The 21310-nt window shown below is 51.7% G+C and overlaps 1 protein-coding gene across 34 annotated transcripts in view; it reads right to left on the reverse strand.

The window, feature by feature from the left end:
- Window positions 1-21310, reverse strand: part of NUMA1 (nuclear mitotic apparatus protein 1) — a 70584-nt gene that overhangs the window by 7002 nt on the left and 42272 nt on the right. For 3 of the 34 annotated variants that reach the window (XM_083609508.1, XM_083609507.1, XM_083609509.1), the window contains exons 9-19: window positions 19762-19919; window positions 18158-18275; window positions 15892-16009; window positions 14435-14575; window positions 13049-13174; window positions 7194-10583; window positions 2898-2966; window positions 2376-2474; window positions 1798-2004; window positions 1188-1264; window positions 265-481 (exon numbers count right to left, since the gene is read on the reverse strand). In XM_083609508.1, the coding sequence (XP_083465634.1) occupies window positions 265-481; window positions 1188-1264; window positions 1798-2004; window positions 2376-2474; window positions 2898-2966; window positions 7194-10583; window positions 13049-13174; window positions 14435-14575; window positions 15892-16009; window positions 18158-18275; window positions 19762-19919 (4720 nt within the window). Of the gene's footprint in view, window positions 1-240; window positions 482-1187; window positions 1349-1797; window positions 2005-2375; window positions 2478-2897; window positions 2967-5923; window positions 5972-7193; window positions 10584-13048; window positions 13175-14434; window positions 14576-15891; window positions 16010-18157; window positions 18276-19761; window positions 19920-21310 lie in introns of all 34 variants that reach the window. The other 31 variants (XM_083609503.1, XM_083609504.1, XM_083609502.1 and 28 more) reach the window with 23 other exon arrangements.

Here is a 21310-nt window from a genome sequence, read left to right on the forward strand (position 1 = left end):
AAATTCATCACTCCTTGTTCCTAGTAAACCACCTCAAGAGGGCAGCTCCCATCTCTCCTGAATCCACCGCTAACAGCAGGGGTCGTCTGCTCGTCCCCCCACCCAGGGAAGCAGGCTGCTAAAAGTGTATGATGGACCTGGTTATGGAGGATGCACATTTGAGCAGCCCTGGATGCCACCTATCTCCACAGCCACCATCACCACACCTTGGCTCCCATCCCTAGGTGGCCCCCACATTACTTTGATCATGGTGATGTTGATGACCTGTGTGGTGCGCCGGCGGCCAGAGAGTGTTTTCCGCCCCGACTCAAAGGAAATGTCGCCCGTGGAGTTAACGCTGTTCTCCAGTTTGGACCTCGTGCGGGTGGGGATGGGCGTGAAATAGAGGCTCTCCAGAGACTCCACCTTCCGAGGCAGCCGGTGGGAAGCCTTGGACGGCTCTGCTGTCCCAGATTCGGAGGTGGAACGGCGAGACCTCCTGCTGTGAAGAGATTGGGGGGGGGGTCATGAAACTGGCAGGGAGGCCACAACCACAGAACCCTCTCTTCACATTCCCAGGAACAAGGAAGCTGAGAAGTCTTCACAATACAATTCAAAGTGTTGGTGCTGACCTTTAAAGCCCTAAACGACCTCAGCCCAGTATACCTGAAGGAGCATCTCCACCCCCAACATTCAGCCTGGACCCTGAGGTCCTCCTCTGAGGGCCTCCTGGTGGTTCCCTCACTGAGAGAAGTGAAGTTACAGGGAACCAGGCCGAGGGCTTTCTCGTAGTGGCACCCGCCCTGCGGAATGCCCTCCCTTCATGAGATGTCAAGGAAATAAACAAGTATCTGACTTTTAGAAATGTTTAATGTCTGATGTTTTACTACTGTGTTTTATGTCTTAATATGTTGGAAGCAGCCCAAAGTGACTGGGGCAACCCAGTCAGTTGGGTGGCGTATAAAATTAACAACAACAACGACCCGTGTCTCCAAAGTTGCTTCACTGTCAGGCCTGCCAAATGAAGGACCCTGCAAGTGGCCACCCTTGGGGAAACATGCATTTGGTCCTAGAGCTGCGAGGGTGGGAAGCCTCTGCTCTATGGCCGATCAAAGAGCTAAGAAGGAGGAGGAGGAAAGAAATCTGGCACGGAAGCTGAGCTGCTCTGCTGCAGCCGCCTGCTTGCCTTCTAAGCTGAGGGCCAGTACCTGGTGGAGTTGAGCGGCTGTGCTTCGTCGCTGGTGCTCATGTCCAGGCTGTCTGTGCTGACGTCGGCTGGGCTTTCCTGGAAGGTGATGCGGCTTTTTAATGAATCTGTGGCCAGCTGGAACTTGCCCTGCTCTCGCAGCTGGCGATCTGCAAACTCCACCTGCGTTTGGGTTGGTTAACGGTAAGGGGCAGGTGCCACGAGCAAGCCACGCACCAAGGAAGTCAAGAGACCCGCTAGAACCAAAATGGCTAATTAAATGTTTCTTTGCATGCATCTACGTAAGAACTGGGCCAAGTCCACCTCACTTCAGCTGCAGGTAAATATGTTGCTATATATACTAAGCATGGGAACCCATGGATCTCCAGAGGTTGTTGGACTCCAGCGCCCATCACCCCTGGTCCTTTGGCTTCCTGGCTAGAGCAGGAGGGAGTTGGAGCCCAGCAACACCTGCAAGGGCCACATATTCCCTATCCCTGGGGTACAGAAAACCCTAGGGACCCCACAGATCCTTCTTGCAAGAGATGGGTGGGCAGGGCCTGGAATGAAAATGACTGGGCCCTGCTGTGGACATACACCCTGCCTCCTCAGCCACCGCCCCTCGGCCCTACCTGTGCCTCGAGGCTGCAGAGGTTCTTGGAGGTGAGCTGGGCCTCCTGCATCTGCCTCACCAAATCCTGCTGCTCCTTCATAAGGCGCTCCGATTTGGCCTTCAGCTCCGCGTTCTCCCTCTCCACCTCCTCCAGGACTCCCAGCCTCTCGAGCAGCTCCTGGTTTTGTTGCTTCTTTGCGTCGTAGTGGGTCTTGGCCTTCTCCATCTGAGGGGGTGAGGAAAAGTGAGGCAACCGTTAAGCACAACCGCAAAGCCGGGACATCGGAAGCCAAGGCTGGTGCTTCCTTAAGAGACCCTTGCTCAGCCATGTCCTTGTGCAACGTCACAAAGTGTACTTACCCTCCACACACCCACATTTGCAAACCTCATCATGCAGGTCTTATATGCCAGTCTGTTAGCTCAACAGCTGCCATTTTTTTAAGCTATGGAATTTTGAGGCCTATAATGGCAGAACTTCTTTTCTTAGTGCTTGCCTTAACTGTGACTGTTTAATACAGGGTAGAAGCCAGGGTGATGGTTCTCTCCCCTCCCACCCCACACTTCTGCCCCAGAGGGAGACAGCTCCCCTTCTTCTACCTGTGTCTTGTAATGTTCAGCAGCTTGTTCCTTCTGGGCCACCTGAGACTGGAGATCCAAGATCTTCTCATTCTGGTGTTTAAGCTCTTCTTCATGTACCTGCTGAGGAGAGACAAGGATATTCCCTTACAGCGGCAGAGAGGGAAACTGTTTTCTTTCTTCCCCATGACTTGCACCAGCTGAGTAAGGTTGCTCAGTAGACTTATAGGGGTCCTTTCCACCCCTTGTCTTTAAAAAGCTGGCATCGGTGAAAACTAAATAGCTTTAATTGGATTTTGAAAAAAAATGCAATTAACTGTTACTGTTTCACATTTCTTGTTATTATCTTCCCTGATTCCCCTTGCCCTCGATTGCAGGGGATTAGACTAGTGGGTCATGCAAACCACTATTCTGAATGCTTTTTATAGGGTAGGGTGGGGATCTGGGGATGAATTTATGAAGCCAATGGGACAGTGCCCCCCAAAAGCTTGGGAACCTCTGCACTAGGAGAACTCTCTCCAGGCTCCTTCCCTGGAAGCTCACCTGGGCTCTCTGCTGCTGGGCTTGAGTGACCTTCTCCTGCTGAGCGTACTTCTGCTTCAGCTCCTCCAGCTGGAAAGGAAGGGGGGGAGAGAAAGAGAACAGTTATTCCAACCCCTCCCCCTCCTGCTCAAAGCGCTGTTCAGCCACTCCCTCCTGGCTCTTTGAGGCTCTGCACAGAGCCACCCATTCCGCAATCTCTGCCCCCCTCCTAAACCTGCTGTACTGGAACGGCCATGCCTAGAAAAGGACTGGCTGGCAGGAGGCCAAGGAAGTCTCCCCCTTTTACCAAAAGCTGTGACTCCTGCACTGCAGCAGATTGGACTAGATGACCCTTTGGGGTCTATGATTCTATGAGCAAGGCATCAGAGAGTCACAGTTGAGGACATCTCGGGACTGACCACTTTATCCAGTTTGGGGGTTGGAAGGAGGAATCTGGCGCTGTCTATGTTACTCAGCTTGGCCCCTTCAGCATCAAACACTTCTCTAGTAAGTCAGGCCCCGTGCGAAAGAAAGAAAGAGGGGGGAGGGCAAAGTTCTGCACCTGGTAAAAGCAACACTAATAGGTCACTGAATGTGTTTTTGGATAACGACTCTGATTGCTAGGAGGAAAACAGCTGTGAGGCCCCAATTCAATGCAAGCACTGCTCAGCCTCCCTGAGACTGAGGGCATTTCCCCCAGAACTACACACCTTTTTCAAGCTTCTTTTTGCAACCATGATGCCATAGTCTGAATTCTGTCAAATGCCACAGACCCTCAAGAGTTACTACAGGAACACAGAAAGAACTGCATGCAGCAGGCCAGAGTCCTCTATGCCTGGAAGCACATTCCAGGCATACCCACATTCCAGGCATACCCTCCGACAGGTTCCCTTCCACCAGGAAGCATCAGTATCACTGGAGCCCCTGTTCTAAACATTCTGCCCCTGCAAAAGCTTCCTGAGCAGCCTCCAACCCTCAACTGACACATCTATGCTGCGCCAACACCGCATTCCAGTTGCAGGTTGGGTCAGTGGGCTTCAGAGCAGAAATGGTGCATGGGGGTTAGCAGCGTCCCAGGAAGAGCAGCTCTCTACAAGCAGAAGAGCCGGGGTGTGCTGCAAGCAGATGCTCTGACATGCGATGAAAGTGATGCCGGAAGTTAGTTAGCCACACCGTCCTGCATTTCCCACCTCCAGGTCTCCCCAGCAACCCCAAAGCAGGGTCTCCATTGCCAACTGTTTGCCTCTCGTGCACTCGGGGGTAAGGGAGCATCAGGGATCCACGGAAACATTGAAGGTTAGAATCCAAGAGGGTTTCTGAAGTGGAGGGAGCCGTTTCAGGGGATCCTAGTTTAAGCTGGTTTGCTCTTAATGAAGGGCTTTAAAACACAGGAGTGAGGGGGTGCAACCATGCTTGCAGATGGCTAAGAGAGGTGGTGGTGCTTTTAGCTCCTGGTAACCCTGAAGGTTAGAAGGCTGGCCCCCCTGTGTTGCAGACCCTGCACTCTGCCTGGAGCTCAAAGTCTCCCCTCCCGAGAACAGTATCATTCAGAGATTCTCTCCTATACCGAAGGAAAATATAGGAAGAAGATGGGGAAGACAGAATGCCAAAAGATGCAGCAGCTAGAGCGGGAAAGGACCTTGGAGATCATCAAGTTCTACTCTCTGCTGCTCAAGGCATAGGGCACCTCTGGCTTCATATGGCTACTCCCCTCTTGGTGCAGTCCAGTCTTAAAAAGTGGTGCTCAGAACTGGAGACAGTGCTCCAGATGCAGGTAAAGGTAGGTAAAGAACCCCTGGATGGTTAAGACCAGTCAAAGGTGACTATGGGGTTGCGGCTCTCATCTCACTTTCAGGCTGAGGGAGCCGGCATTTGTCCACAGACAGCTTTCCAGGTCATGTGGCCAGCAGGACTAAACCACTTCTGGCATAATGGGAAACGGTGGCAGAAGCTAGAGCGCACAGAAACACTGTTTACCTTCCCGACGCAGTGGTGTGCTTGCACTGGTGTGCTTTCAAACTGCTAGGCTGGTGTGCTTTCGAACTGCTAGGTTGGCAGGAGCTGGGACACATCGCGCAGCACATAGCTAAATAATGAGACTCACTCCCCCAGGAAGCAGTCGTGGTCACCAACCTAGATAGCTTTGAACGCGGATCAGATAAATTCATGGAGGAGAAAAGGTTCTCCATGACTACTAGCCCCTGGTGGCTATGCTCTGCCTCCACAGCTGGAGGCAGCAGCACTTCTGGATCCCAGTTGCTGGAAACTGCAGGAGGGGAGAGTTGCTCTTGTGCTCAAATCCTGTGAGGGGGTTTCCCTTTGGGGCACCTGCTTGGCCACACTGGGAACAGGATGGTGGACTAGATGGGCCACTGGCCTCTTCCAGCAGGTTGCTCCACCAGGAGTTACAAGGTGAAGTGGGAAATTCTACAGGGCAAGTAATTGGTACGTCCCAAGCTGCTCCCAAGGCTTCCCAGGTGTTGGGATGAGAGGGCGCAAGAGGATGCACGTGGTGCTGGACTGCGGTGCTATCAGAAAAAGAGGCACCAAGGAGATCTTTCAAGGGGAGGGCAACAAAAAACGGTGTGTGGGTGTGTAGCAAGCCCTCATACGACTATGAGACCTGCTGGAAGGGCAACAATCCCAAGCAGATTGACTTTGCTGCCCGCTGGCGCGACTTCCTTTGCAAGCCTTGGCTTGCAAGCTATGGACAGTCTTGCCTTTGGTGCAAAGGACAGGATTTGTGTGCTCTCTGCTCTTGCCAAGTAATTTTTTTTGTCAAAGTAAGAGAACAAAAGTTTTGCTGACCTGTGTGAGGAGGCATCTGGGCATAAGGTGCAGCGTTTTAGAGAGGTATTGTGAAGCCCTGTTTTCCCACACAGCCCCCAACCGAGGGTGGCGGCGGCCTTATTACTTGTCCTCCGTAAGCCCCCATTGCAAACAGTTCACAAGAGGAGATGGCAGCCATGATGGAGGGGAAGCAGCAGCAGCAGCAGCTACGTCATGCACTGTCACCGTTTAAGCAGCTGACACCTGGCATGCATTACCTGGCATGCATTAGCTCGCTCTTTCTGATATACCTCTAGCTGCTCCACCTGTAGGATTGGGGGGTGGGTGGGAGGGGGAAGCAATGAAGGCATACGTGAAAACACCACAAAAAGCAGCTGGAGCAACTTGTGGCAAGGGTGGGAGCTCAACTGCCAACCCAATCCAGACCGAGAGGGTGTTGCTCATCCCTTCCCCAGAGGCTCAGAGCTGAGAGGGCAGTATATAAATCAGAGGAGAAGACTTGTGGAGCCTGGAGGGGCAATGCTAGAACACTGCATGCATGCAGGAGCAAAAGGGAGCCCATTCAAGGATAACATATAGCCAGCATCTCAAGCAAACATGGCTCCTGGACAGCAGCACCCCCTTTGTTAACTTGCATGGTTTAACTTTCAGGGAAAGTATCTACCACTGGCCTACTGCAGACCCCAAAGTTCTAGAGCAGGGGTCAGCAAACTTTTTCAGCAGGGGGCCGGTCCACTGTCCCTCAGACCTTGTGGGGGGCCGGACTATATATATATTTTTGGAGGGGGGGGGATGAACAAATTCCTATGCCCCAAAAATAACCCAGAGATGCATTTTAAATAAAAGAATGCGTTCTACTCATGTAAAAACACGCTGATTCCTGGACCGTCCACGGGCCAGATTTAGAAGGCGATTGGGCCGGACCCAGCCCTTGGGCCTTAGTTTGCCTACCCATGTTCTAGAGGGCTAGAGATGGAAGGAGGGTCCCCATTGCTCAAGATGCACCCCATGAGCCAAATAAGGTCTGCTGAGCCTTTCAGGCCACATCTTGCTTCTGCACATTCCCTCAATCTGGACTGCACTACACAGAATGCAGCAAGGTGCGCCCACACCCCCAGGTGTCTTGCAACCTCATCCAATCCTGAGAGAGATGCTTCCTTCGCTCAAGGGCGGCCCTGCAGAGCTGTCCCCTTCATTAAGCGAACTGGAACCAGAATTTCTAAGCAGCATGGAAAACCATTAAGAGCCACCATCATTTTCTGTCCAGCAGGCAAACCTAGGCCAGATCCCAGACGGTTTACTCCATCTGCTAATCTCCAGAGGCAGGGCTGCCCCCAGGTGAAGCAAGGGAGTAGGGACGAAGTGGTGGTGGGGGGCGCAAAGAGGATGAGCTTTGCCCCCACCCCTCCACCCTGTTTCAAGAGGGCAAAGAAACCACAGGGTGGGTTGGGGAGATGCAGCTGCCTAGGGCTAGCCCCCGAGCAACCCCCACCCACCAAAGCAACCAAATCCCGTGTGGGGCCTTACCTGCACCAGCTGCCTCTGCTTGCTCTCCTCGTACTTCTTCTGGGTGTCCTCGAGCACCCGCTTCATGGCGGCCACCCGCTTCTCCGAGTCGAGCCTGACCAACTCCATCTCCCGCGTGTGCTGCTTCTTGACCTGGGCCAGCTCTGCCGGCAGGTGCTGCAGCCCCCGGTTCTCCTCGGCCAGCTGCGCCTGGCCCTGCTGGAGGGCGGCCAGTTGCCCCGCGTAGCTGGCCTTCTCCGCCTGCAGCTGCTGGATGGCCCGCTCCCGCTCCAGGAGCCTCTCCTTCACCGCCTGCAGCTCTGCCTGCTCCAGCTTGGCCCTGGCCAGCTCCGCCTGCAGGAGGCCGGCGGCGCTCTGCATTTGCTCCAGCTTCTCGCGGTGCTTGCTCTCCTGCGAGGCCTGCTCCGCCTGCAGCTGCTGGTAGAGGCACTTGATGGGCATCAGCTCTGCGATCAGGGCCTGGGCCCCTGCAAACTCCTGCTGCTGGGTGGAGAGCTGCTGCTCCTTCTGGAAGGCCTTCTCCTGCCAGGACTTAAGCTCCTTGCAGAGGTCCTCCTGCCGCTTGGAGGCAGCGCTCTGCTCCTTCTTCAGGGCCTCCACCGACACCCGAAGCTTCTCCGCCTGCTCCTGGGAGCTCTGCGCTTCGGCTTTCATGGTTGAGCACCTCTCAGCTGCCCGGGAAGCGGCGGTGGCCATTTCCGACTGCAGGATCCGCAGCCTCTCCTCCAGCTTCTTGCTCTTCTCGGACTCAGCCAGGGCCAGCCGCCTCAGGTCCTTGATCTCCCCCTCCTTCTCCAGCTGCTGCCTTTGCATGATGGAGGTCTCCTTCTCCATGCTGCTGATGATGCTGGCCTGGCGCTCCGATTCCTGGGCACAGCGTGACAGCTGCTCCTTCCAGCTCTCCTCAGACTTGCTCTTCTCCTGGGCTGCAGCACGTAGGACGACTAGCTCCTTCTCGGCTCGGGATGCTGCCTCTCTGCTCTGGGCCAGCTCCTTTCCTTTGTCATGGAGCTCCCTCTTCAGCTTCTCTAGACTGGACTTGGATGCCTCCAGGAGCTGCTCCTGCTCCGCGGCCCTCTCCTTGTGCTGCGCCACCTCCCGCTTCAAAGCCTCCGCCTCCACCTGCTGCTCCCGCTCAGAGGCGGCTGCCACCTTCTCCAGCCGGGCAACGGTGATCTGCTGCTCCTTGCACTGCTTCTCCAGCCTCTCCACCTGCGCGCGGAGAGCCTCGCACTCCTTCAGCTGCCCCTGGTAGAGCTCTCGGCTGGAGGTGGACTCCTGCTCCTGCTGCCGCTTCTGCTCCTCCAGGCTCTTGAGGGAGGCGTCCTTGGAGTGCATCATCGACTTGATGCTGTCCATCTCGGCCTTTTGGGTCCGGGCTGCCTCCAGGAACCCTTGCAGCTCGCTCTCCATCTTGGCAGCCCTCTCCTTCAGGGCCTCAGCGGAAGCCAGTTCCCCCTTCAGCTTGCTGACCGTCTTCTGCAGGTCCCTTAGCTCCTCGTTGCGGGAGATGTTCTTGAGGCGCAACTCCTCCAGCTCCCGCTCTTTCTCCCCAACCAGCTCCTGGGCCCTGGCTACCTCCTCCTGGAGCCCAGAGACTTCCACTCGGTGCTCGTTGGTGACATTCTGCAGCTGCACCTCCAGGGCTGCCTTGCTGACTTTCTCAGCGGCCAGTTCCGCCCTGGCCCGTTCCTCCTGGCCCGCCAGCCGCTTGGTTTCCTCCTTGTGCAGGGCCAGCTCCTGCTTCTGCTGCTGGGAGGCCTCTTCCAGCTTGGCCTTCAAGGACTTCAGCTGGCCAGACAGCTTCTCTGTCTCGCGCTCCTTCTCCTTCAGGGCTGCCCTGGTGCTAGAGAGGCTGGACTCAGCTGCACTCAGGTCCTTATGGCTCTGATCCCCGGCCAGCCTCACTTGAGCCTCCAGCTCGGCTACCTTGCGCTTCTCCTCAGCCAGCTCCCTGGTGACAACTTCCAGCGCCTGGGCTGCTTCGTGCCCCTCCTTCTTCCCTTTGGCCAGGCTCTGGGCAGCCTCCTTCTGAGCCACAGCCACCTTCTCCTGCAGAGAGGCAATCTCTGCCCGGAGCTGGTCCTCTGTGCCCTCCTTCTCCTTGACCTGCGACGTGGCACGAGCCAAGTCCGCCTGGAGCTCAGCCAGTGCTCCTTGGTGCTTGCTGTTCAGGTGCTTCACCTGAGCCTCCAGTTCTGCCACCTTCTGCTGCTCGGCCTGCAGCCTCAGGTGGTCCTGCTCTTTCTCCCCGCTCAGCGCTCGGACCTTTTCCTTAAGCCTCCCCAGCTCCCCTGGGTCTCCTTTGGCAGCCACAGAGGAGAGCTCTGCCATCTGGTGCTGCAGCTCCTCCACCTTGGTCCTGGAGGCTTCCCCCAGCTGCTGCACTTGTCGCTCCAGGGCTTGCCTCTGGGCCTTCTCCTCACCCATCTCCCGCAGGACCTGGTCCCGGTGCTTGCTCAGTTCCTGAATCTGCTCCTCCAGCTCTGCGATCCGCCGGAGGTTGCCCTCCAGGGACTCAGCCGCCCGCCTCTTCTCATCCTCCAAGATGCCTTCTGTGTTGCAGACGGACTCCTCCAGGATCAGGAGCCGCTCCTGGAGACGGGTGTTCTCCTTGGCCAGCTTCTCCTTGTCAGCCAGCTTCTGCTGTGCCTCACGAAGCTGGCCTTTCAGCACCGACACAGCTCCTGCTTGGGCCTCGCTCTGCTGGCACTGGGCGGTGAGGGCCAAGATCCTGGCCTCCAGCTCCTGGACCTTGTGGCTCAGATCAGCCTTCTCCCTCTGGGCTTCCGCGGCAGTGGCACTCTGAGCACGCAGCCGCTCGGTCAGGGTAGACAGTTCTGCCTCCTTCTCCTGGAGTTGCCTCAGGGCCAGCTCTTTCTCCTGGGCAGCCTTGTTGTATGCTTCCTGGCCTGCAGCCTCCACCTGCGTCAGCTTCTGGCTGCTCTGCTGCACCGTGCTGGTCAGCTGGTCCACCTGGAGGCTCAGCTCCTGAAGGGCTGCCCGGGAGGCCTGCTCGCTCTTCTGCAAGTCCTCGGCCAGCTGGCCCTTCTGCTGCTGCAAAACCAGCAGGTCCTGGTCCTTCTGGTGGAGGAAGCCCATCAGCTTGGCGATCTCAGCCGTCAGGGCGTTGACCTGAGCGACCAGGCTCTCCTCCTGGGCACGCAAATCCTGCTCCAGCTTCTCCTTGCCTCGAGAGCTCTCAGAGAGGGAGTTCTGCAGCTCCGTGAGCAGGCCTGTGAGCTGGCGCTTCTCTGCTTCAAAGCTGCTCCTCTCGGACTGGAGGTTGGCCTCAAGCACGTGCTTCTCCTCTTCGAGGCGGAGGGCCGTTGCCTGCAGCTCGGTCTGCTGGCCACTCAGGTAGGCCACCTGCTGGTTCAGTTCTTCAAGCTGGTGGGACAAGGAACAGCAAACAAGGTTATGCATCCAGAGAACACACAAAACGAGCCTTGCTCCTTCCCCTCCAATACTGCCCAAATACAGACTCACAGCTTATGCACTTAACTTACACAATCTCAGCTTTACGTGCTTGACCAATTTTTTTTTTTAAGGAGCGTGTGTGGCGTTGGGAGACATTCTGCACAGAAATATGTTTGTACCTTTAAGAACAGTTTTTGTGAGCTCTGGGCTATTTGGGTGCAGCTGGCCATGGCTACAAAAGGAGAAAAGCTGCAGTTTGTACTCTGCCTGCAGGAAAAACACCCACTAGCTTTGCTATTTGTTGTTTTGAAATAAAGTCTTTATTTAGTTTGGTTTTACACCGGTCTCAGTGTGTCACAGTCTCTGTCATCTGCCACCAGTGGAAAATCCCCCTCTAACATGTGGAAGAGGTGGGGGAGTCAGAAGGGGGGAAGAGCCAGCAATCCTACCTGCCAATGCACTCAACCTGGGAGAGCATTCAGATGTGCAGGGCGACCTTTGGAGTGTGCAGTAAGTGTAGCCCTGTGCTTTTTATGGGTTTTAAAGGGTTGTTTTGACTATTTCGATGTTGGGTTTACATGCTATCCCCGGAAAGTAACCTCCGCATCAAGTTGAGTTGAACATACCACTCCTCAGTGAGAATGAGGCTGTGCCTAGACAGAAGGCCATGATTTTTACTCATCAGCATTCAACACCACACTCAAGAGACGTCAGCTCTGCCTGTCTGAAGCAGAAGCCCGCCAAGGCAGAGGATCCAAACTGGCCAACTGTGTATGCCACAGGTCACTTCCCCCACTTCGTACCTTTAATGAATGTGGAGGCTGTTTTAAATTTGTTTGTTTGGCTTTTGTTTTGCTGCTGTTGTTTGTTTTTAAAGACAACAGAGCCTGACTAAAGCATTTGAAATGCCAGGGGCAGACTTACTTTATTTTATATACTGCCCTTCATCCAAAGATCTCAGGGTGGACCACAAGATACATGTACTGGCCAGTAAGGCAGGCGGAAGCTGTAGGGAGCGGAAAGAGTAGGCAAGTCCAGAGCTAAGGCAATACAGGGGACTGCAATACAGTGGACCAGGCTAACAATCAGTGGACCAAAACACCACCTAACAATATCTGGGAATACACAGAGAGACACAACTCCTACCACTGAAGGGACTTTTCAGGTTAGTTATAGTCCATTAACAACAGAAACGGAATCAAATATTTTTACAATGGTCCAAGTTAACAGTGTTGTGGTTAGTTAGGACTGCTAGCAATAACGAAGGCAGACATTCCCTCAAGTCACACTCTTTTTTAGGGAAGTGTCTCTATAAATATACCCAATGTTAACATGTAAAAAGTCAAAGAAGCTATTAATGTTTTATTGAATTAACAATAAAAAGCCACAAGTGCCTGCATTAACTCTGCAAAGAGCGGCCTGAACTGCCCAGATGTGGTTTTCCGTTACGCAGTTTCATGACTAAAACCACGAGCCTAACATAGATGAGTCACTGGCCTGTGCCTCCGAGCAGAGCTGATGCAGAATCCCTTGGCAAATAGTTCCCGTGGGCACACTTATCGTAAGAAACTAGCTCTAAAGTCTAATTCAGGGGTGGGGAATCCCTGGTCCATGAGGCCCTTTCCAGCCAGCCACACCCCTTTGCCACTCACCCAATGTCATATGCCACCAGGCCTGGGACAGGTAAAGCCACAGCTGGCAAGGAACCATGGGAAGCCAGGCACTCAAAGTGCCATCCCAAGTGTCCTGCACAGCTGGCATTTGGCAGTTTGAATCTGGCACCAAATGCCCGTCAGCTGAGTTTGGCCACCTTTTCATCCAGTCCATTGGGCAACATTAGTAACCCCACCTCTTATTCAACAAAAATATCTGTTCTGAGGACATGGAATGAACATGAATGTATATTTTAATCAAGAACATCCCTTTTTATAATTTCATAAGATTCATACACTGCTTGATTGTGGAAAAAACACACACCTTCAGAGTGACAAAAAAAAAGACAAAACAAAATTATCACCAAGAAAAATTAGCAACAATGATTTTGGGGGCATTCAGAAAGTTAAAAGAACAATAGACTAAAAACAGATTAACATTTGCTTCAACTTTCTAAACATCTGGGTAGGCTTGTCTAAACAAAACTGTTTTAGCAGGCACTGAAAAGGGTACAGTGAAGGTGCCTGCCTGACGTCAACAGGCAGGGAGATCGAAAGTGCAGGTGCTGCCACTCAAAAAGGTAAGAGTTCTTACAAATGCGGAAGGGGTGTTATGTGGCACCTGAAACATACACTCCTTTTTATACAACAATGCAGTTCAACTAGTTGGTGACACAGCGTTATCAAGGGTTTCACAGAGCGAGCCACCTGACCGCCCCGGCCCCCCGTGTGACAAGTGACATTTCTCTAATGGGATCCGTCTCACCAGGGCCCTGCTCCTACCTTCAGAATGTCACCCATGACCTCTCCTTTCTCTGGCAAGGAAGTGGTCTCCTTCAGCTTCGCCATCTGGTCCTCCAGCAAGGAGTACTTTCCCTGCAGAATCTCCAGCTTCTCTTCCAAGCACCTCTGGAGAACAAGACACAAGTGGGGAATGGAATTGTGGAACCAGAGTTGGAAAGAACCATCCCATCAACCCAGTTGGTCCAACCCCCACCCCCACCAGCAACAGCCATCGCCACAGAAGACCGCATCACCTCTGACTGCTGGAGGTAGATGCACCTGCTCACACCTCTTCTGGTCCAGGGAGGCAAAGGACCATGGGCAATGAGCACATAGTGCCTCCTCCTTTTCCATCTAGTGAACTTTTCCAGGGATCTACCCATGTGACTGTGTGGTGTCCAACAAGGAAAAAGCCACATTACTTATCTGCAACTCACTCCCCCCACCCTACACAAACTCAACTCACTCCCCCCACCCTACACAAACTCGTTGCCCAAGACTGAGCCCAGGGATGACCTCCTCTCCATTAAGGGGGAGGGCTCCCTGCTTGTTAGAACTCCTGGCCGGGCTTTCATGAGTGAAATGCGTGAAGAATAACAACTGAACAGCCACCACCATTACGGCACATACCCACAACCCCCTTAAATAGCTCTTCTTGGGGGAGAGCACAACAGAAGTGGCAGCCACAAGCAGCAACTATGTTTTGAGCATACTCAGAGCCCAGGAAGCATGACAGAAGCATCTGTTGAAAGGCAAATATCCCTGACCAGAAGCAGAGGCCCTGGGAACTCAATCCGTGTTGTTGCAAATCCCTTTTCGGCACACTGTAGGATGTACAAATGGCGCACCTACTTCTTCATGCCATTCCTATTACGGGCTATAAAAGCTACTGCTGAAGGTACCAGAGCCAATCTAACCTGCTCCTTACTTTGCTGGCCTATTTCCACTCTGCCTGGGAAAGCCAAGACTGATCCCAACTACAAAAGCTGCTGCTGAAGTTGCCAGAGGCCAACTTACCTGCCAGTCCAGAGAAACACGCTGCTCAGGATGTCTAGAGGTAATCAGGGCAGGGGGCTATTTAGGGGCTTTCATTTTGGTGGTACATTGTTTCTGCTGTTTAATTTTTTTTGTCTTTTTGTTGTTCAGCCTTCTTATGAATTAGAGGGGGGTTGTTTAATCTGATTATTTGTTAATGAGACATTTTCATTAACTTGTTTAAAAAATCCTGTATTTTGTAGCTTAGTGAAATTATGTATTTGTTAGCAGGCTGAAGCATCATTTACTGCAGAAAATCAATGACAGTGATGACCATATGGACAAGGAGAACAGACCTCCTGGCCTTACCCCCTGGGGGTGGAAGGGGGGTGTCTCTTCCTGCCCACTGACCTTCTCACTGAGGGCACTGCTCAGCTCCCTCTCCAGGCGGCTCCTCTGCTCCTCCCATTCCCTTAGAGCTGTGTTGTGCTCTTCCGAGAGCTCATTCATGGCTTCCTGAAGCTCCGTATGAACGTGAGCAAATTCCCGCAGCTGTGTTGCAAAAACAGGGAAAGGATTTATTTGACACTTGCTGCCTTTGTCTTTAGCATTGGTACAAACTCCCCTGCCCTGAAATTGTGGCAGACTGTGCAGAACAAACCCTCTACTGCAAGTGTGTAATGAAACATGAAGAAGGCAGCAGCAAAACGTGGCTGGCATTTGTTGGAGACAAGCAAATAACATTTCCTTCTCAATGAACTTCTAAGACAATTCATGTGTTACTTTAAACCACAGGAGGACACTGTCTAGCAACCTAGCCTGCACTTGCTTGTAAGTCTCTATAGGCTAACTCCACCCCTTAAAAGCTAACCAATTTTGTTGCTGTTTTCTCCCAGCTTGTTGAGACAGGATGCAAAATTTCATCTCTCGCAGATCCACTAATCCTATTAATAGTTCCTGCATCAATAAAGCCTCTGAACTCCAGAAATTAAGTTATTATTCCAATCTAATTTACCCAAGCTGTGTGGTCTGCTAACAGTATTAACGCTACTGGTGGAATACAGGTGGTTATAGCTCAGTCGGCCTTGTTGGGATTCCTCTGAGGTCCCTGTGTTCAATTCAAAGACAAGCATAAGCATTGCTGAAGAGCTTTGAATTGGGGGACCGAGGTTTTACGAAAGGGACCTCATAGCTCAGGGTGGAGTCCATCCTTTACATCCAGCATGTTGCAGGTCTAATCCCTGGTGATAGCTAAGAGGGTCTCAGGTAATGGGGAAGAGACCTCTGTCTGCCTGAGGGTCCCAGGGAACCACGGCCAGTCAGAGCAGACAAGATGGACCAGTGGCCTGACTCTGTGTAAGGGAAACACAAGTTCCTCTAAGGCCTTCACATGGGGACTTGTGTAACCTGCTCTGCTGCTGTAGTTTTTACTTGCCTCTCTTTATTCTGATGCTGTGTTTTGTAATTATTATATGGTTTGTTTTATGTACTGTTTCTTGCTATTTGTATAGATGAAGGGCAGGATAGAAATATTTTTAATAAATAAACAAAATAACCACTTGAGTTTCAAGATTCCCTGTGGTCTTATGACACATGAGCTGAGAACAGGGCACATTTCTCCAGGGTGCCACCTCAATGCCTTTCTGCTCCAGGACCAAAACTCAGCGAACCCTTTCCAGGTTCTCAAGGTGCAGAAAAGGAATCAAGGCTCACCCGAGTTTCAGGCAGAGGCAATACCTCAACCTCGCTTAGTTCCTTTCCAAAACGGAAGCCTGCAGGTCCAGTATAATTGTGCTTCTCCCCACCCCCAACCCCACATTTGGAGACTCCAAGGCTGCTGCAGCAACGGAAAGCAGGTGCTCGCGTACCCTGAAAGCAAGATCCCCATTCTCTTCTGAGAGCTGGTTGATTTTCCGGTCCATCTGGCCTTTTTCAGTTTTCAGGTCTTGGCACTGCTTCAGTGTCTCATGTAGGCGCATGAGGAGGCTGAGGGAGAAAGAGAGGGAGGCAGGCATGACAAGAAGCTGTGAGGAGAACCTGAGCTTACAGGGTTAAACAGCTCAGAGTGTACGCCCTGCCTACTATTGGGAGGGGGGAGATTCGTCATTTCCGAGAGTCTCCAGCCTTTGTTCTTTTTCTCTACTTTCGCTTTTGAGGAGAGTGGACATGTTTTCACCATGCTGTTCGACAATGGATAGTCTGCTGTAAATAAAAACTGCTTTTAGCTGCTAAGATTCTGAGTGGACTTTATTTAAGCACACTGAAGGAAAGCATTTGAGTTTGCAGCTTTCTCTGGCCGCTGCTTATCTCTGCATGTTGCTCAGAGCCTTTGGAATGTGGCCTTTGAAGTCCGGAGGCCTGGCTGGTAACTGCGCAGCCAAAGCGGGCTGGACGCCAAGGCTTATCTGAGCAATAAATATTCTTCAGAAGCAAGAGCGCTACTTGAGGGCAAGAGTGGCTCCCTCCCTTGGCTTGGGCTCTGGAGCAGGGCAGCAGCTCAGGGAACCTCTCCCAACACAGGGTGTGGATCACCTCCTTCCTTGGAGGTTTTTAAGCAGAGGCTGGATGGTCATCTGTCATGGGTGCTTCAGCTGAGATTCCTGCAATGCAGATTTTATGATCGCAGGAAGCAGGTAACACACAGGTGGGGCTTGAGCCTCCACTACAAGGCCGAGAGCTCTTTGGGTTGAAAGAAAGCCTGGTCGCCTGCCTTGCTCCACAGCTTTTAAGCGTTGCTTCTGCTATGACTTCTCGAGGGAGCTCCATGCTTAGAACAGCTCAGCTCCCTTTAAGTACTATGAAATCCAAAGTCCAATACAGTAGACTTTGAAAGATGCCATGCGCAAGGCTCTTTGGGGCTGACAAACCAGCATCCCTTAGTCAGGGCCCATGTCAACTTCTGAAAAGGGGGTTTAGTCAAAGCAATAGCAGAGGGCCAACAAATCCTAGTCCAGGGTTTCCCAAACTTGGGTCTCCAGCTTTTGTTGGACTACAACTCCCATCATCCCTAGCTAGCAGAACAAGTGGTCAGGGATGATGGGAATTGTAGTTCAAAAACAGCCAGAGACCCAAGTTGGGAAACCCTGCCCTAGACTGAGCACATCAGCTCCTGCTTACCATGGATCTCTAGGATATAATAGGGACCAAGATTCCACATCTTCCCCCTTCCGAGTGAATGATCAGGAGCTTGAGAGGGGAGAGTAAATGAGGGGAAAGAAGACATGCCTTCCTCCTCTCTCCCCACTGAATGTCAGCCACAAACAAGTCTGAAGGAGGAAGAGAATAATTCTCAGATGTTTTAAAGAAGAATCAACTCCAGGCAGCTGAAGGCAATCATAAGCCAGGTGTGCCTAGGGAACAGATTTGCAAATGACTCTCAGCTGTTTCTTAAATGGCACCCATGTGCCAGATACTATAACACCACAGCAGTGGCACAGTCCCTGGAGCACTGACAGCATTTCCTCCCTCTCCTTTCTTTCAAGGAGCTGGCCTAGAGCAAAGACACATGGATCCTTTGCATTTTCTTGACAATAATGCTAGGAAGCAGGTTAAGTCAGAGACAGCGACTGGCCCTGGGTCAGTGGGTGAGCTTCATAGCTGATAGAAAGGACAAGGTGGAAGGGTAGACAAGATAAGCAAAGATGCTAGGAGGGTGGAGAGCAAATTGGTTGGAGCCTTTTAAGGCAAAGGCACCAGTCATGGCAAGGAAGGCACTACAGGCCGAAACAGCACACAAAAGATAGTGAAGGGCAGCAAAAACAAGTAAGATAATAAGGCAAATAAGGATAATGAAAAAGGGCAGGAGCAAAGGAGAGATCCTGGCTGCTTCGATTAAAGGTAGGAACAACTGAGGTGCACGGTGGGAACTGCCTAGTTCCCAAGGTGTCCTCACCACCTTTGACCAGCAGGTGAAGCCAGAGGCCAACACTATTTTCTTACCCGGCAAAGTCTTCTTCAAAACAACCCAGCACCCCAAATCTGAGCCAGGAAAGTCCAACAGAGCAAATCAGTATTATTTAGTAGGTTTCTATCCCACTTTTTGACTTAAGTCTTCAAAGTAGTGAGCAAGACACAAAATGAAGAGAACCAAAGAGGCTGGCCTAGTGGGACATTCCAGCCCGAGGGAGGAAGTACCTCTCGTTTTTTTCTCTGAGTTCCTCCATTTCCTTGGATTCCAGCTGATCTGCTGCTTGCTTCTCATGTAGGAGGGTCAGGCGGTCGATCCGCTGCTTCATCATCAGGATCCGTGTTTCTGAAGCAGGAGGGGAGAAGAGAGGGAACTGATTATTCAGAAACTAAAAGGCACGTGGTGGCTTCCCCCTGTACGGCAGCTAGGCTCCTCTCCATCCAGACAAAGTGACTCTGGACGGGCTGTGTGTTGCTCTGCCTCCCAGCAGAGGTTGCACAATAGACAGAGCAGCTCAGGGAACAAAGACAAATAACAATGGCATCTGAACGCAGGATTAGGCAACGTGCTCACTTTGCAGAAATTTAATCTGACTGCAGAATTTGGAGGGAGGAGAGTGAGGGTGTTTGCGTCTGGCATGTGCCCTCTTTAACAGAAAGGAGAGCTGGTGGGGCCAGTAAAGTGGTTTGCCAGATGGATCTACGGCTGACCACAATTAGGAGCAGGATTTTAAGTTCTAGTCCATGGAAAGTTCCATTAGGATCCTAACAGATCATCTAGTTCTTATCTAGATCATACTCCTTCTAGTTAGATTATTATGTTATGCACTTGTGGGTACCAGACTCCTCTAAAACTCCTGGGTTCAGTAGGGGTTGGGATTTAATCAAGGCAAATGTTAAAATAGAAGCCAGGCCAGTTTCCTGATGAGGTAGGCCAGGCATAGGCAAACTCCAGCCCTCCAGATGTTTGAAACTACAATTCCCATCATCCCTGACCACTGGTCCTGTTAGCTAGGGATGATGGGAATTGTAGTCCCAAACATCTGGAGGGCCGGAGTTTGCCTATGCCTGAGGTAAGCGCTTGGGAGATGAGTCATTTAGAGAACACTGGGAAGGTAATGAGCCATTAGGAAAACCAAAGAAGAAGGGGGCTCTGGGCCAATGGCAAATAAGAGAGTTGGTTAGAAGACAGAGGGAGAGTTTAAAGTGGAGTCTTTAGGGTTGGCTGCAATGTGACCTAGCAAGGAAAAAAGGTTGCAGGCTGGCAAAGGCAGCAAGCTGGAGAGAGGGTCAGCGCACAGTGGTGAATTTGTTTGAATTCAAGGCTGCAGCTATGCAAACAAGGCCATTTGTGGTGCTAATGCTCTGAGTCCCTCCATCACAGGTTCAGGTTGTATATATGCGTAAACAAACCATATATCCTAATGACACCACAGTCTGAGCCGTGCCTCATGTCCAAAAGGAAACACGAACCCTGAGTAAGCGGACCTGGAACCACTGGAATCTTGCCCGCTGAGATTGGGGTGGAGTGCAACAACTATTAATAATGTTTTTCTGTCCCAAGCTCCCTCTAGGAGCCCAGGGCAGCCATACAACATCAGTTAAAACAGCAGGAAAAAACCCACACCTACAGTCTCCAAGGAACCACTAGCATTGCTTTTGCTGTCACACCCATTCCCTGATGGTTCACTGCTACCACCCTCTTTTCCTGCAACTGAGAGGTTCAGGAGCACTTTCATTGCTTCTTCCCACAAAAAGTGCTTGAGAAAAGGACTCTGCTTGTCTCAGCACCCTGGCAGCAACCACTCCACTCCAGTGGCTGACCCCCTCACCTTTCTCATCAACGAGCTTTCGGCTCTCTGCCAGCTCGTGTTCCAGCTCATCTCGATTTTCTCTCTCGTCTTCCAGCAGCTTCTTCAGCTTCCTTATCTGAAACTGGGGTGAATGCATGATGTCACCCATAGGAGAGGCAGAGGAGCCAGGGAGCAACCTGCAAAGAAGTACCAGCCATCTGCATTTGAATTTTTATTTTTTACATGTGAAAGACGCTTGCACAAAACTCTTGCTGAGCAAAACGTGGTTCATGTTATGACATCCAAAAGGAAACAAGTATAAATGGTTAACCATTCAGATTCTACAAGCGCTATTAAAAATTCCACATTGTGCCAAGAAACATGGCCCAGCCATCCTATTTATCTAGCTGACACACGAAGAGATGTGTTTTGCAATGTCCCCTAGCATGCTGTGCTAACCTCACTCAGGCTACAGGGCTCAAGTAATATGGTCTTAGAAAGCCACCCCTGCAATTGTAACAGGGAAGAGGGTCTAGAGCAAGACAACACAGGCATCTGTTCCTAGCTCCTCTCTGCTCAAGTTCAGCAAATACTAGCAATGGAGAGCCAGGGATACCACCATGAAAGCTGCAAAGAGGTTGAAGCAGAGTTCAAATCCCAGCTTATCCCATGCCACTCGGCCAATGAGAGCATGACCAACGTCAGCGACACCCGCAGTTGTGTCACTGCAGACAGCAATGAGAGCCCAGCTGAACAAGGCTCTCTGTGAGATCACAAAGAGACTGCCTACCAGAGGGACTGGACACATTCTAATTTGCTTATAAAACGAAAAGATCGACAGAGGACGCTGTGGCGATTGCCCTCCATGCTGTCCTTGCACATTTGGAGCAGCGGGGGGGTTATGCCAGACTGCTTTTTTTAGATTTCAGCTCGGCATTTAATACCATTCTACCACAACGTCTGATGTCTAAACTGGAAGATCTGGGGCTTCCGTTATCACTTTGTGGGTGGATACTGGATTTTTTGTCAGACCGCTCCCAGAGGGTTCGGTTGGGCCCTTATACCTCTAAAATGCTTAAGACTAACATAGGAACACCACAGGGATGCGTACTCAGTCCGCTCCTTTATATTCTCTACACGTACGATTGTGTCGCTGCTCACCCTAGTAATAGGGTTGTCAAATTTGCAGATGACACAACCGTGATTGGGCTCATCCCTGAAAGGGAGGGTGAAACGGACTATAGAGATGAGGTGGAGCGGCTGACAGAGTGGTGCAGAGCTAACAACTTGCTCATAAATACAAGGAAGACAAAGGAGCTTGTGGTGGACTTCAGGAGACAGAAGAGCAATATCCAGCCACTTTTGATTGATGGGGTCTGTGTGGAGAGGGTAACAACGTTCAGATTTTTGGGCATTGAATTACAAGAGGATCTGTCCTGGAGTGTCAACACAAGGGGGCTTGTGAAGAAGGCGCAGCAGAGACTGTACTTTTTGAGAATTCTAAGGAAAAACCATCTTCCGCAGAAACTGCTGCTTGCCTTCTATCACTGTGCCATTGAGAGCGTGCTCACTTATGGCTTATGTGTGT

This window comes from Podarcis filfolensis, assembly GCF_964270895.1.
Source record: "Podarcis filfolensis genome assembly, chromosome: 4".
NCBI classification, from domain to species: Eukaryota; Metazoa; Chordata; class Lepidosauria; order Squamata; family Lacertidae; genus Podarcis; species Podarcis filfolensis.